At 45.1% G+C, this 15,836-nt stretch overlaps 1 protein-coding gene across 1 annotated transcript in view; it reads right to left on the bottom strand.

Moving 5' to 3' along the window:
• Positions 1-425: 425 nt before the first annotated feature.
• PTCD2 (pentatricopeptide repeat domain 2) overlaps positions 426-15,836 on the bottom strand; it is a 29,333-nt gene continuing 13,922 nt past the window's right edge. The window contains exons 7-10 of the mRNA XM_058559346.1: positions 15,320-15,433; positions 11,885-11,959; positions 4,792-4,905; positions 426-1,272 (exon numbers count right to left, since the gene is read on the bottom strand). Coding sequence (XP_058415329.1) covers positions 1,048-1,272; positions 4,792-4,905; positions 11,885-11,959; positions 15,320-15,433 — 528 coding nt within the window. The 3' untranslated portion in view covers positions 426-1,047. The remainder of the gene's footprint in view (positions 1,273-4,791; positions 4,906-11,884; positions 11,960-15,319; positions 15,434-15,836) is intronic.

Below are 15,836 nucleotides of genomic sequence, written 5' to 3'. Positions count from 1 at the left end.
GCTGGCCTTAGTTTTTGAAGCAGCCCTGAACACAGAGCCCGCAGCACTCTGGGAGGAGGGGCCGGAACAGCACGGGCCAGCAGAAACCACAGGCACAACTCACTGGGGCTGCGCTTCACACCATCAAGTGATGGTCGGCACCAGGAAGCTCCGACCCGCTGTCACGACACGTTTATCTTTACAAAAAAAGAAAACGTGCAAAGAGAGAAAAAAGATGAACTACAGGCCAAATATTTATGACCAATGTAGAAATCTAAGCAACACCCTGGAGGCACTGTGTGGTTTTATTGGCACTTGTTTTGAAAAGCACGTCTTGCCTGTGACCCAAGTGGCAATCGTTTCAATTTTGGTTTACTTCTCAGCTCTGAGAGCTAACTTCTGGTTATGTTTGTGCTGCTGAGAAAACAAAACATAATCCCAACACATTTTCTCAGGAACCCTTTTATTTCTCTTATTTTTGAGAAAATTTGACTCTACTGAACCTTGAATGAAAACTTCAAATCAATATGCAGATTCACACAGGCACCATTATTTTACAGATGGAAGAGTGAGGGCTCAGGTATCCTACTTCAGTGACAGATAGATGACAGAAGTGGTGAGACTCCCAGCACGGCAGAACAGGGCCCAGACCTCCTGAGCTCAGCCCGGGTGTAACACGAAAGTAGCCACATCCCCGAAAACGAGTCGGAGCCCACCACTTACAGTGAGACTTCTTCCCACGAGAGCTCATCGGGTTCCACTCTGGTACCGGAAGTGGGCCTGGGGACCGGGACCGGGCTCCTTCAAGGATGCTCTGCAGTTGACACAGGGGAAGCCGCCTTTCTGAGGGGTGAGCTTTCTGCTGGCTGGAATCCACATCTTCACAGCGGAACAACGCTGACGTCCCAGGTCAGCACGCCAGCACTCAACGAACTCGGCCATTTAAGGAGGAGACCAAGTGTGAGCGGAGTGTCCACCGGCGAACGATGCCTGATTTCTTAGGGAGCCGACGACTCACTAGAAGCAGGCTCCCCCCACCTCAGACCCACGGGTGGTTTGAACGGAGGGTTACTCAGCCCACAGGGACTGGCTGAGTGGCTGGAGGGTCCGACGGCTGACTGTCCTCTTGTTCAACAGCACCGTGTGGGACTTCCTGTCCCTGGGGGTGTGGCAGAGCAGAGCATCCAAAGTGTAAGTGGTGACCTGGCCATTTATGTGCAGTTTCCCATAGAGCTCGTCAAATCTAGCCAGGAGGGTGGGCACATCCTTCACTTTTTCTCTCACTTTGGCCAGCTGGAAAAAGGCAGGAAGAGCAGATCACTATCTCTCTGCAAGATTTCTTCCTTATTCTTTCCACCCTCCTAGAAGCAGACACAAATGTGTAAAAACCAACAGTGTACACGTGAAGTGTGAAAACTGGGTCCCGGGCACACAGAGATACAGCCCACTGTAAGGCATTCCACAAGCTGCACACAACGTTCAGAATTAGCACTTGAAAATCACACCAAATGTCTTATAAAAGGGGGTTCAAATGGCTCGTACTTCACAACGAAACACACCAGGGGAAGGAGGTCATGTAGCAGTGGAACCAGGTGTGTCCACTTTAACCATCAGAGAGGAGGCAGGGCAGTTACTCAGGGCTCTACAGCACATGGGGAGCTTTATTCTAAAGCCATCAGAAGGTCCAAAGGGGGACGTGCTCTTGTGTAGGTTTAAAAAGCCGTGTGGAGAACTGGAGGGTACAAGAATGCGGAGACTAATCCGAGGTCCCATCGTAGCCCAGGTGAGAGAGGATGATGGTTTAAATTGGGAAATGTGTAGAGAAGTTGGAGAAGTAGATGCACACGAAGTGTATTCTGGAGATTAACTGTCAGGATTTACTGCTGAAGGGATGAAGGAAAGGGGGGAATCGAAGACATCGTCCCAATTTGGGCTTTAGCAACGTGGTGACGGGGGATGTCATTGACTGAGACAGGGAAGATGGAGGACCAGATTTGGAGAGGGAAAATCAAGAGTTCTGATCTGGACATGATCGAGATGCCTGTGAAACATCTAAGTGGGTATGGCGAGACATTGTTGGATATACAGGTATGAGGCATGGAAGACAGGTCCAGACCAGAGGTGTAAATATTAGAGTCACAAGTGTGTGAATGGTATTTAATTCTACAAAAACGGGTGAGCTCAAAATTAGAATGTGAAGCTATTTTCTGAACAAAAGCAACATTTTACTTAATTCAATCTTCATTAACAATACAACCTAACAACATTTCGCCATAAAATTTAATTGTGATCAAGGTCCCTAACAAACCCTCTGGTCATCTTCTGAATACGTCATAATCCTATCTGCTACCCGCACACCTTCCTTTCAAACAAGGGCTCCCCACTGAACCTTCAGATAAGAAGTTTAAGCAGTTCTTCATGTTCTTAAAAAGAGTAGCTTGTGTAGTCCTCCTGATCAAGGGAAGTGGCTTCCTGTGCAGCACATGGCTTCCAAACAAAGCAAAGCAGATACGCCAAGCTGGAGGCAACTCGGCTCTAACTGCACACATACTGCATCAGTTCTCCTACAGCATCACAAAAATACTAAGTGGTGTCATTAGGACCACTCTACAACTTAAGCAGAAAAGAGATTACACTAACGCTGTTCATTTAGTTTTAAAAAAAGCGCTCAACCAGAAACAGCTGATGTTTGAGCAGCTGCAGCCATAGCACTGCAGAGGATCTGCAGTTCTTTTCAGCATTCCTCGGTGGTAGAGCAGCACCTGATCTCCACACAGAAGACATTTGAATGACTCTTGGTATCAACTCTAAATAGAGCATCTGTAAAGTGCAGAGGTTTACAAATAGGACAGCATACGCAACCGCACAAACACATTTAGAACCAGCTCCAAAGCTCCTGCAGTTGTATCAATCACTGCATTTCTCAACAGGCAGCGTCCTGGGTGGTCTCACAACAGCCAGGCGAACACGCCGCCTGGACGTGGCGCTTTCTAGGTGCCCCAGCCTTGCAGGCTTGGGGGATCAGATAAAAGCAGCGTCTTCAAGGGGCAGCGTGTGTGGACGCTGCAGTCAGACAAGTGGGACAACGTACCAGTGGACCAGGCCTAAGGAAGGACTGAGGAACACCCGTGCTACGGGAGCCGTGTCAGTGCTGCACGCACACGCACACACGACTGTGCACTTACAACTGCATGCACACACACGCAAGTGCACGCTTAGCATTGCACACGCACACGAGTGTGTGCTTAGTACTGCACGCACACACGTGACTGTGCACTTATCACTACACTCACACTCAAGTGTACACTGAGCACTGCACACACACGTGAGTGTGCACTTTAAAACCTATCCACATTTCCAGTTCCCCTAAACATGCTCCAAAAGGGTAGGTCACAACCTATACAGAACTAAGACCTCAAACAGAAAGATTTAAATTTATCAACGTCCAGTGAGGTTCCCGACAACTCCCTTTATTAGCAGGAAGGAGCCGTTAGTGGAAGTGAGGAAATGGGACAGGGCTGGGAAGGTGGCATGTGGCAGAGGGGAGAAAGCAGCTATCTGCCTCTACTGCCAACCCTGCTATCTCAGACACCAGCCAGGCCAGCACTACACAAGGCAAGGGAGGGCGGAGGAAACCCTTCGTTAGTCAAAATGACACTACCCGTGCCACGACTAGTGATCACTGCCAATAACTTATGATTTCTTTACAGTTCTTTTTCCCCTTAGGTTATAAACTACGAGAGATGTACAAATTACTAAATTTCAAATGACTTACAATAACTCCTCTTTGTGTGCTTAAGCCATCAGTGTGACACACGGGTTCATTCGTCTCATTATGCTTTCAATTTTTAGAAACTGCGTCTTTCTCTTCATTTTCATTTGACTTTGTTTTATAACTTTGCAATGCATTTATGTGGCTCCATTAGTTGGTCTATTCAGGAGCTAAAACCACAGCTCTAATGATAGCAGCTTTAACTCGGTGGACGTCTGGCTGGGCTAGCACCTCTTCCTGTTCTTGCACAGCCTTCTCCCAGCTACTCTTGCTGGTTCGCTCTTCCTACTAAGGCTTAGCTACAGAAGAAACCTCGTGGAATTCTTACTGGGATGTTACATTATCACACCAACTTGGGGAGAACTGACTCTATGAGGCTGAGTCTTCCTATCTAAGCTCTCGGTGTGTTCTTTTGTTTGCTTAAGTAGGGAGATTTTTTTTTAAGATGAGAGATACTGTAGCTAGTTAGCTGATGGAATGATCCACAGGGAAGGGGGTATTGATGATGCTCAAGAGACGGAAGACAAGTTCTGGACTGCGGCCCCGGCGGGGGTCAGCAGGGACGGGCTTCAGGGCACCACTGGGGAGCTGGCTCAAGAGAGGAGTGTGCACAGTCAAGTGGCTTTGGGAGGGAGGGCTGAGCAGACAGGAGAGGAGCAAGGAGGCTGTCCATGTTCTGATGCCTCTACTTCCTCGGTGAAAAAGGAAGGCAGGTCATCAACTGAGAGTGAGGAGTAGGGAGAGGGTACTGGGGGCTGGAGGAGAAAGGAAAAAGAAGAAAAAGAGAGCCAGGACCCATGAAAACTGTGGGGAAACGAACAACACAAAAAGAAAAAGTTTGCCTACAATTTCGGAGGATATACTATGTTGGTAGAAAAAATCTTTGCACCCACATGAAAGTCTTACAGCAGGAACAACAGAGAGGCTGCACATCTGACAGTCTCTTCAAGGAGGTGGCCTCCAGGAGTGAGATGTCAAGTGGACACTGTGAAGAATGGCCTTTCCTCTTTGGATGATTTCTGCAGAAATCTCCTACTCACCACTTCTTCTGAGAACTCGTGTCTTTTGACAAATCTTGATAAGCTTCCCTCTGTAGCATCCTTTAGTATCTCTATCAGGGGTGTCAACATATTTGACTGGACGTGGATCATGATCTGAATAAAAAGAATAAGCAAGAACAAGACTGAGCCGGCAGTCAACACTGAGGAACGTGCCGACACCTACAGGCACCCACCTGCTTTCGTCTATTTCCTAACTCATCTGCTTGCACAAGTTCAGAAAGCGCTTTGAATGGATGTCCACCAGCCAAAACTTGTCTTCCAACAGCTACTCAAAATATTGCAACTTCAAAACCTCCTCAAGGGCAGACAGGGAGAACATGGGTTTGGAGTCCGCAGACCTGGGCTGCAACCCTCGTGCTGGCAGTTACTGCTCGGTGTCTCTGCCAGGTACTTAATCTTAACCTCTCTCAGTTTATTTGTAAAATGAGGAAAATACCTCTACACCTCACATTTTGAGTTACTGTGAACATTAAATAAAACGCCAGCACCCAAGAGGTCCTCGGTGAACACCACTATCAGTTTCGTCCTCCCTGTGCCTCTGGATGCAGAGGAGACAATCTCATAAGACTGGCTCTGGGGCAAATGACACCTTTACCTGATTGCTTTATTGTTTTGGTTAGGAAATTGTAGGCACATAGGTTGTCACAGGTATAAAGTGGACGGTATAAAGCCTTAATGAGGCACTTGTGTTTACACCACAGCTATTGGGGAACTTTCAAAACTGGGTACCGTACTTGGCTTTCAGAATGATACCACTAACTACCTTGCACCAGACAGACGCAATTAACACGAGGGAAAAGAACACATTTTCCCCCTCATTACCAATGTTTACTAGTACAATTTGAAAAATACAGAAAAGTTTAAAGAAAATGAGAATCAAAATTCACCAATGTTAGCCATTGTTTATAATTTCATTATTATCTTCCAAATATATTAATTTTCCCCCAAATTTGATTCCACTTTTTCTCAATTATTATACAATGAACATTTTCTCATAGCATTAAGAAATTTTAGAAAAAAAGAAAACCTCATTTTTAACGATGAATGCATAGCAATCCATCATATAAATAAGCACCGAATGAAGCAACACCACACTTGATTATATCAGCACATGTGCATACATTTTTTTAAATTGCTAATTTCTTAGACTTGATTCTCAGAAGCGGAATTACAAAGTCAAAGGGTATGAACATTTTCAAGGCTCTCAATCCTTAGGAAAGGTAGTCTTTCTGGAGGAGATATTCCTTTTTTATACCAAACCAGCTAAGTTCTCTCAACAGTCCATTTTATAACACTTTATGTTCACTGAGCAGTTGATGAGGATGAGGGGTTACCTTTGGTCCTGAAGAACAGAATGCAATGATCCCGAGCAGACTAAACCCAAAGGGCCCGACCTAGTTCAGTGTAGTGAAGCACAGGCAGTCATGAGAATGCTCTGTGCTGCAGACAACCCTGCACGGACTCTCCTGTTCAAGCAGAAGTGCTGACTGCCCTTACGCCAGACTCCCTTTTCAAGGATGGCTGTATAGCCACCAGCCTGGGAAGACAGACAGTGTCTCACCCAGAGCAAAGGGCAGCCACGCTTACTGCCCGTTATAAGAGATTTGGGTCCCCAACGTCAAGTTTCCTCCCTTAAGATACGACCCCCTGTGTGTGCAACAGGCGTACAGCCCTCTTCATGGCGCCCTGCAGGAACTGGGCTCAAGAAATGGACGCAAAGATGCCAATACTCTGGCTACTACTCTTGCTGTGAGTAATAAACTGTCTGCTTCATCTCTCAGTGCCTTGTGCACTCCACCAGCATCCGTGAAACTGTGGCAGGTAGACTTGTTAGCTTGGAAGTAGGGCAAAATCTCTGACTCTTACATAGTTCTTAACACTCTTGTTAATAATAACCAATCCCCATTTCATTGGCAGTGGTCTGTCCTATTGACCACTACATTGTGGTCATCTTGAATGCTACATCTGCAGTGCCTGGCAGCTAGCAGACCCTCATCGATAATGAATGAGAAGAGGGGCGTAGGTTTCCTGGCAATTACAAGGATAAACTTCCTGGAGCCCCATGCTAGAAACTATTAATGAGGTACTCCTGGAGATTTCAACTCTTCTTCACCAGTTTTCCCAATTTCCCTCCCTGCCTCCAGCAACTATCCCTGATTCAGCAGGGATTCTGAGAGTACGGTTCAATACTTGAAATATACTGATGAAGGGCAATAGAGACGAGGGCAGTTACTGATGAAAGGCAAAGAGAAAATTTAAAGCTAGGAGCTTATCTCAAACCCAAGTCTCAGTGCAGTTAAGGAAAGCTACATCGGTACAGCACATTGCTTTAATCTTAAAGATTTCAAGCACAAGGCTAGGAAAATTGAATTAGCAAGGAGCAGGAGGAATGGGGGTAAGAAAAACTACTCAAAGAACACATACTTCCTGCCCCTCTGATTATCCGAGACCTCAGGAAATGTTGACAAGTCATTGGATACCTTTGACCGAAAAAGGGAACAGAAGCCCTGAACATGCAGAATTTGCATTTCTTTTTTCTTTTCTTTTGAAGTTTGCTATATTTGAAGCAGGACATCACAGTGTGGTAGAGACTGCTAGTTTACGAACCAATATCCATTCTCCCCTCCTGTTTTCATGACAGAACTCCCCAACTTGAACTGATGCTGTCACGTATGGAACTCAAAGAAAAAAACCCTGTATTTCTCAGGTTTCTGTGCAACTAGGTGTGGTCATGGGATTAAGTCCTGGTCAATAACAAGCAGAAGTTGTTGGGTGAGGCAACTGGGAAAGCATCCTTAAAAGAGACCAACTTCTTTGTCCTCCATTCTTCCTACTTCTTGCCAGAATAGAGAGGTAATGGATGGAAGTCACATGCTTAGGATGATGGTGTGGAAATACAGAAAGAGGCTGGGTCCCTGATGATGTCATAGAATGTCACATCAGACCTAGACTGACCATCTCTGGTTTTCTACATGGAAGGAAAAGAAAGCTTCTCATTTGTACGGACTCTTGTTTTTTTTGGAGTCTATGTTGCCCCCAGCCAAATACAATTCTTAACTTATACATACCAGTGAGATGCTGCTACAAAGACATTTATGAGAAATGAGTCCTGTCTCCTTTCCTACCTGTGCAGCCTAGGAGACTTCCCAGCATGAGCTAGAACTTTAGGGTGATTTTAGTGAGTAGGAGAAAGGGGCATTAAAACACTCACCCGTGTAAAAAAATAAACGATAAAAGCAGCAAAATAAACTACTTGTCAACTTCTCTGCAAAGTGATTCAATTTCAAAATGGGTCTCCATTTGGAGACACGCCAGATTTCTAGAGAAAGGATTAGAATCCAAATAGAATCAGTGAAAAGTTACCCCATATTGGTCTCTGCTACTTTCAGAAATATTTGGAAGTGGAAATTAATCCTTTGATATTGAGCAGCATTGCTTAAGAGGGGGCTATATTTCTTTTGCGATTGATGGGTTTAAATTCAGACTGAAAGGGCAGAGCCAATACCCATGGGCCTCGATGAGATCATCTGCTAAGTCAGTGCCGTGTTAGCAAGTGTTAGCTGGGTAAACGGGAAACCTGGCCCTCTGGGTCATATTGGCAGCAGGAGCAATTTTGATGAAAATAAAATTAAGTTGAGGGGGAAGATTAGGTAAGTCCAAATTCCAATTGGCCGCAGGAAAAGATTTTAGTGTAAGGCATTAATTTTTCAAGTAGATCAGAAAAAAAAACTTCATTTATTTCTGGTAATACTGACTGAACAGACTCACTACTCAGCCTATCTGGCAGGGTTCCATTTCTTAATAATTAACAAACTGCCCTTTAGGATTCCAAGTAGATGACTCAGCCTTAGAGAAGCCAGGGCCCATTAAATTATTTTTCAAAACCCTGCTCTAATAACAGAGACCTAGAATCTGAAAGATTATTAAACCTGAGAGCGGCAACCATCTCTTTTTCAATATCCCTGAGGAAGATGAAACAGGCCTACATTGAAATATGAGAAATTTAGATGGGATATTTGGAAGAATTTCCCGAGGTAGAATTTTTAAACAATTAAACCATCTTTAAATTTCCGGACCATGGATAACTCTGTGACCCAATTCATGGAGGGGATGATTCATGCTCAAGATCAATTCAAGGTTCCTTCCACAGTGCTTGCCCAAAACATGCCACTCCCCACCTTTCCAGTGCTCCAGAAAAGGAGCGTCCCCGCTGCCCGGGCTCGAGAGCACGGCCCTCACGTCCTGCACCTCCCCTCCCACTGGGAGTAGACAGCTTTACTCTCAGAGGCTCACGTTTGATGTCCACCCAAGCACTTTCTCATTTGAAAAGAAAAATCACTACTAGATTCTCATCACAAACGTGAGAGACAGGCAAGAACTGAAACAGACAAGAGTCTAAATTCAAGGACGTGGAATGTGTGCACCAAAGCAGATGTGTTTTTTCACATCCAGTCCTACGTTCTCCTCACCATTCTGGAGCAGCGAGGCCCGATCCTGGCTAAGAGAGACACAACTCTTATCTCTGTAGGTCTGGAGTGGTGGGGAAACCCTAGGCTGTGTAGCCAAACAGATTTGTTTGTGTTAAAACCCTGACCCTGCTATTGAATTAGCTGTGGGAACTTGGGTAATTTACTTACCCTCTGAATCTTCATTTTCCACGTGTATAATCTGGAGAAACACTGTTCTTACAGTGTTGTATAAAATGAACCAATGAATGTAAAGTACCTAGCATGGTACCTTAGCTAAATTAAATTAAAACCCTGCCCATCTCACTCTCTTCAATTTCTCACCACAATCCTTATTGATCCCTGCCCCCAGCAAGCTCACTCCAACTCGAGGAAAAGCTACTAACGATCCACATAAAAATCCTCTCACGACAGCCTCCTGTATTTCCTTCCTACCTGATGCTATGAACCAGCTGGACCCCACCAATTCTACTCTGTCCCATCATGAATGAATGCATCAGAGGCCATTCTCTCTCAGAAGTGGTTATATGCTTCGACACCCAGAGCTGTCCATATCCAGCAGGAAGCAGAGAAGAAGAAAAAACACACATGGTACCTGTTGGAAGCCCAGGCTTCCTAGTCTGTTGGGCTTACTGGTGTTGCTCGTTTTGCTGGCTCAACTGACCTGAACTCCTGGACGCTGGACCTTTGCCACCTTGGCCTCCCAGACCTGCGTTAGCCTGTGAGCTTTTCAGGTGAACCCGCCTGCTCTGACCTGCAGTTTCTGCTCAGGCGCCCGGTCTTGGGACAGGGGCCGTCTGCAGCAGGCTAAGACAGGCACAGCTATCAGCCTCTCGGATTTCTCTACACTGCTGCTATTTCTTCCCCGTCTTTTCTGGTGATTCCTCTGCCCCACCATTGGCGCCCCATAAACTCATCTCTGGGTCCTCTTCCTTCCCTTTTTGTGGCATTCATCAGTTCCCATCAGATCCATTACAGGGTTTATGCAGATGAGTTCTTAACTGACCGCTCTGACACTCAACGCCCCTCTAGGCTTGGATCCCTGGCAAACTACAAGATCTCTTTTTGGCTATTTTTCTAGTATTTAGTCTCTTCCCTTCCAAACCATATCTTTTTCTTCAGCTTCTCTGTTATCACTGTCTCCATCTTTCTGGTTCTCTAGGCTCATCTTTCCCTCATGTGAAAGCATTTTGAAAAGTAAATATGAGGTCAAATATAAGGTATTCTTATCTCAGACTTTTTGCAGGACCATGTTCTCCAAAGTTTACCATAAAGCCTTATCTAGTCCTTCTCCTGAACATCATCTGGGTGCTGGTCTGGGGGTGACATTTGAGGATAACCACTATGGGGCAGAACTGAAAACTATAGAAGTTGGAGCTATGCCTAATTCCTGTTCATTGGGTCACAGGATTTGTTACAAATAACTATTCCTTTTTGTTCAACATACTTGATTTCAAACAAATACTACTGGTATTAGCAAGCATTCACTGAACACTGATTACAGACCAGGCACTGTGCCAACTATGCTTTATTCTTTCAATTCTCATAACGAAAGGATGGTACTATCACTATTACTATTGCTGCTTCAGATAAAAGGAAAATGTGGTCCACAGAAGTTAAGTAACTTTCCTAAGGACTCAGAGCTAGTAAGAGGTGGTTACAATGAACAGTTTACATTCTTTTAAGCAGAACTCATCTCTCAACAAAGACTACCCTTCCACCGCCATCCCACCAATTCTGTGGCCCTGTCCTCCGTCAGAGCACTGCTAACAACTCTCTCCTCCCTGGGCCTCCTCAGTTTGCTCCTGCGGGCCAGCCCTTCGCTCCCCATCCTGGAATACCACATGGGCTGTGACCCCTTATCCTAGTTCCCGTCACGCTGGTGTTTACACGTTTCTGCTCTTTTGGCAATGTTTTCCTCATCTTGATCCCTTGATGTTTCAGAAGACTATGAATTCTCAAAAGTCAGGGGCTTTCTTTTCCACCCCCCACAACTCAGAAGTACTCAGCATACAACAGGGCCTCACCAGGGCTGGCTGAGTGGGGCTCTGACGTCGCCAATGACAAGAGTCTCAGCCTTCTGCATTGCTCCAGGAAGGCGCAGACGACCCACTGCTCTGAGCGGCAGACGCCACGGCAGGCTGGCAACATCAGGATAAAAACAGCTGACACTGACTGAGCACGTCCCACGCCAGGCACTATTTTATGCACCACAGGTATACAGACTCCACGAGTTAGGCACCATGGACAGGATGCAGTTGGCATGCAGGTTTTTCTCAGGTCTCAGTCAGGAGACTGAAGGGTCCATCTCCTTTCTCTCTACATCTACAGCCCTCTGTAGTCGTGCATTTCACCTGCATCATTTAGCCGCGTCTTATATCCTCGGGTATCTACGTTTCCCACCTATTTACAAACTCCTGAAAGCACAGCCTGTGCTGACTGCTCTCACAGGGGCTATCCTGTAGCTTTCACACAGAGCTCAATGAAGGAACGAACTGGATGAAAACCTCGGGAGATCAAAAGTCATTGTATACAGACAAAAAAATCTAGACATCATTTATTACACTTTAAGCCTTACTCTAAACCATAAAGAAAGAGTCACTTACATTTAAATTAGTGCAGATTATGCTTTCTGGCTTCATGATTTGAGAAAAAATGGATATAGCTTTTGCCACCTGGTTCTAGAAGGAAGCGAAAAAAGTCAAACAAGTCATATGAACATTACTCTACTATCATAAAGATCATTTAAAGGTGTCAGGTTGTTCCTGTTCATGGTGCCCCAGGGTTTTGAAGACCAATAAGAAAACAAGTTATTTGGTAATCAAAAATGAACATTCTAAAGGGGAGCTGGCCCAGTGGTGTAGTGGTTAAATTCACATGCTCTGCCTTGGCAACCTAGGGTTCACAGGTTTGGATCTTGGGCGTGGACATACACACCGCTTGTCAAGCCATGCTGTGGCAGGCGTCCTATGTATAAAGTAGAAAAAGATGGGCACGGATGTTAGCCCAGGGTCAATCTTCCTCAGCAAAAAGAGGAAGATTGGCAACAGATGTTAGCTCAGGGCTAATCTTCTTCACCAAAAAAAAAAAAGAACATTCTATAAAATGTTTCCCATAGCGGCATATTACTGAATGTTTAACAACCTGCCCAAGTTCCAGTTTTTAAGATGGAGGCATAAAGTTGGCATTTCCTCTTCTCCCACTGGAATGAGCTTTAAAAAAAAAACGAGATTGAGAAACAGAAAAGCAAACCCCATCTTTGACATAATTAGAACACAGCAGAAACCACAAACCACAGAAGAGGTGGAAGCACTGCCAAACACTGGAGATGGCACGTGGGTAAGTTCTAGAGAAAGCAGAGAGAGGAGAACACAGCTGCATATCTCAGAGAGGGCCCTCAAAGGTGAGGGGCACAACCTGAAATACAAAACCTACATTCCTGTTTAAAGTGGTGGAAACACAGTTTAGGACGGGTAACGAGAAGTCTCTGGATCCTTTGGTGGCAGAGGTGAGGCCAATCAAGGATTAACACAGACAAGCCATAGTCGCAGGAAGCAGATGTCACTACGGCGGCAGCAGCAGAGAAGAGACTTCTCATTGAAAACCACGTCCGTGCCTATACCCAGTGGCCAGGGAGCAGTCAAGCCCACACATATTTGTAGACAAACACAAACTCTGCGTTACACAAAGAGAAATCCTGCTAGCCTAGAACATGGCAACACAGCTCTGTTCTCTCTCTGACATGAATCTTCTGCAAATGGCTAGTATAAAAGAAACCTATGTTTTTCAATGATGAATAATCAAAAAAGAACCAGCACGTGATCTATATAAAGATGCTACGAGGAAAAAAGAGAGAGAAAAGGAATACAGCAAAACAAAATAAGGAAATAACAGGCAGATGAAGAAATCTCAGTAGAAAGACATTTCTATGGACACAGGACAGAAATGAGAAAAACGAACAAGAGCAAGTCACTCAGAACCGGAAAAAAATCAAGCAGGCCTCAGATTTCTCCATGGCAAAATTCCACGCTAGAAGACAGAGAGCAATGCCTAAAAACCTCAAGAAAACCTAATGTCACCTCAAAGTTTTATGTCTGGCCAAATTGTAGTTCAAGTAAAAAAACAATAAGCAAACAATTTTAAATATCAAGAACTTAGGGAATACTGTTCCACCGAAGAATTTACTGGAAGACACCTTTCAGTCAACAAAGAGATGACTGGAAAAGTAACAGCAAAACAACTAGCAGTAACATGAACATATTTAAATATATATAAGACTCAAAGAACCGTGGGGACTGTGGTTGCAGAACAGAGCGTAAATGCTGCACACCTGGACGACACAGGGTGACAGCACGAACAAGGGCCGTGAGAGAGGAGAAGGGGACGGGCAGAGGGAAGAGGCCCACCTGCTCATCTCAATTACCTGGGCCAAAAACACCACTCACAGCTGACAGATCAAGCATATCTAAGAGAAAAGTGAATACTACGAAAGATAATCTATCAACCAAAACTGGGTGGTAGAAAAGGAGGAAAACAAGTGAAAAAGAGGAAATACACTAATTTCACCACTACTTACAGTAGAGAATTAATAGGTACTGTCAAAGGAATTAGAGGACTAAGAAAATTAAATAAAATTATGGTTTTAAAGTAGCCACTAGAGCAAAAATACAAACCAAAACAAAGAAAACCACCACATGGCACAGTTATTTTAAAAGTTACAAAACCAGAAAGCAAAAGTGGAACCTAAGATTAAACATCTGTCACATCCACATTGGGTGGGTGACACTCCAAGAAAGACTAGCAGCATATAAGGCAAAGTTCTAACCGCCGTTTGTAAGAGAATGCCTAAGATGAATGATTCAGGAAGACGCCGATAAAAGGACAGGAAAGGCGTCTGCCAGTAAATGCAAATCCAATCAAACCGGAGAAACAAACAAAAACAGGCGGGAGACAGTAACACCAGCAAGGCTGCATCCAGGGCAAAGAGATCAAACAAGAGCAAGGCAGGCACTGATAACTGCGCACACGGGAGGTTCGCAAGGGAGGTTCGCAAGGGCGATTTAAGTTACGAAACATCTATGCACCAAGCATACAAATTAAACACACCAAACGGCATAACCTGAACAGCATGAAGGAAACACTACAGGAGCTACAAAGAGAAGAGACATGCGTTCCTAAGAAGAGACTTTCATTCACCCCCTGGGCTCATGACAGACAAGGACGGGGCAATGCCCTGGCCAGAGGGAAGCTTAGACAGCTGAAGCAGGAGGAGCTGGGAACTGTGTGTCCTCTTCAGTCTCTGTCCTTCAGTGACTTCCCCAGCAGGATATTTTCATTTCTAATTAATGATAAACAAGAGTTCTCCAGCCATATTTTACCAGCCGGGTAAATAACCTGGCTTGGTTATTATTTTTGCTGCCATAAAATCTCCTTTTACTGCATATTAAACGTGTAAAGTATTTCACGTTTTCTAAGGCCTTGGAATCGGACATCTTGGGAAGGGCTCTTCCAGAGGGGTCCAGGCTCCAGCTCTGTCCTTCCCTGAGCTGTGGACAGCTGCCTCCATCTGTCCAGTGAGAGACGGCGGCTAAAAGAGCAGCGCTCCAGCCGCCTCCAAATAAGAGCTATATGGTGGACCCCACCTCTACAATGGGCTACCCAGGAGGCCTCACTCATCTGACGTGAAGTCAGCTTTGGAGAGCACTCAATTAAACTGTTCTCTGAGATGCTTCACAGTAAACCGATCATGAAATTTTCACTTGAACTACTGGAGAAATTTCTCGCAGAGCACAGTTCCCTCACTGATTCTCCGTAGGATCCTGCCCGGCCCCTTCTAAACAGCATGCACGTCTGGTCCTGGAAACATTCCCTGGGGGCTCAGGGATGGGTGTAGGTTGCATGGCACCAGAGGCACTGGTCTCCTTATGGGGACTTTCCTTTATCATACAGTCAGAAGGAAAAAAAATAAAATAAAAGCAAGAACAAATGAAAGCAGTCAAGTCCTGCCACACCCAATTCACTATGTGCCTCCAAAGCCTTACCTGATTCAGAGCTAATGCCACCGCAAAACAGGATGCTCTCCTGGAGAGGACTTCTCCCTTGATTAAGGCTTCTTCTCTCAACGTGGTACAGATTCTCAAGGACTCAGGGCTATTCTAGGAGGAGACAGGATCGCTCAATAAACACATGTCACGAACCTTTAAGTTTATTGAAATGATGAACAGTGCTCAGTACTGTTCAGACTTCCTTTTGGAAGAATTTCCCAGAGCCTATCTCAAGCTACTTAAAAGATTAAGCCCCCTGTAGAGACTATTTGCAAATAGACCAAGTTATCTATTTATTAGCAGCTCAAATCTAAATTACCTTTACTTTTAAAGCTCTTTGTCAATTTTCTGACTGGGGGCAGTTTTACCAGCAAACACACAGGTCTCTGTATCCTGGCCGGCTGGTTTCTAGACACAGGCACCATAACGTAAAAGTGTAGAGTCAGCCTGCCACTCTATTAAATAGTAGAGGAAAGCTCGGGAATACCACAGAACTCTTCCTGAGGGCAGTTCC

The sequence above is a fragment of the Diceros bicornis genome, chromosome 1, assembly GCF_020826845.1.
Source record: "Diceros bicornis minor isolate mBicDic1 chromosome 1, mDicBic1.mat.cur, whole genome shotgun sequence".
NCBI lineage: Eukaryota > Metazoa > Chordata > Mammalia > Perissodactyla > Rhinocerotidae > Diceros > Diceros bicornis.
The sequence above is the reverse complement of the archived record's forward strand: the minus strand, read 5'-3'. Positions and strand labels throughout refer to the sequence as shown.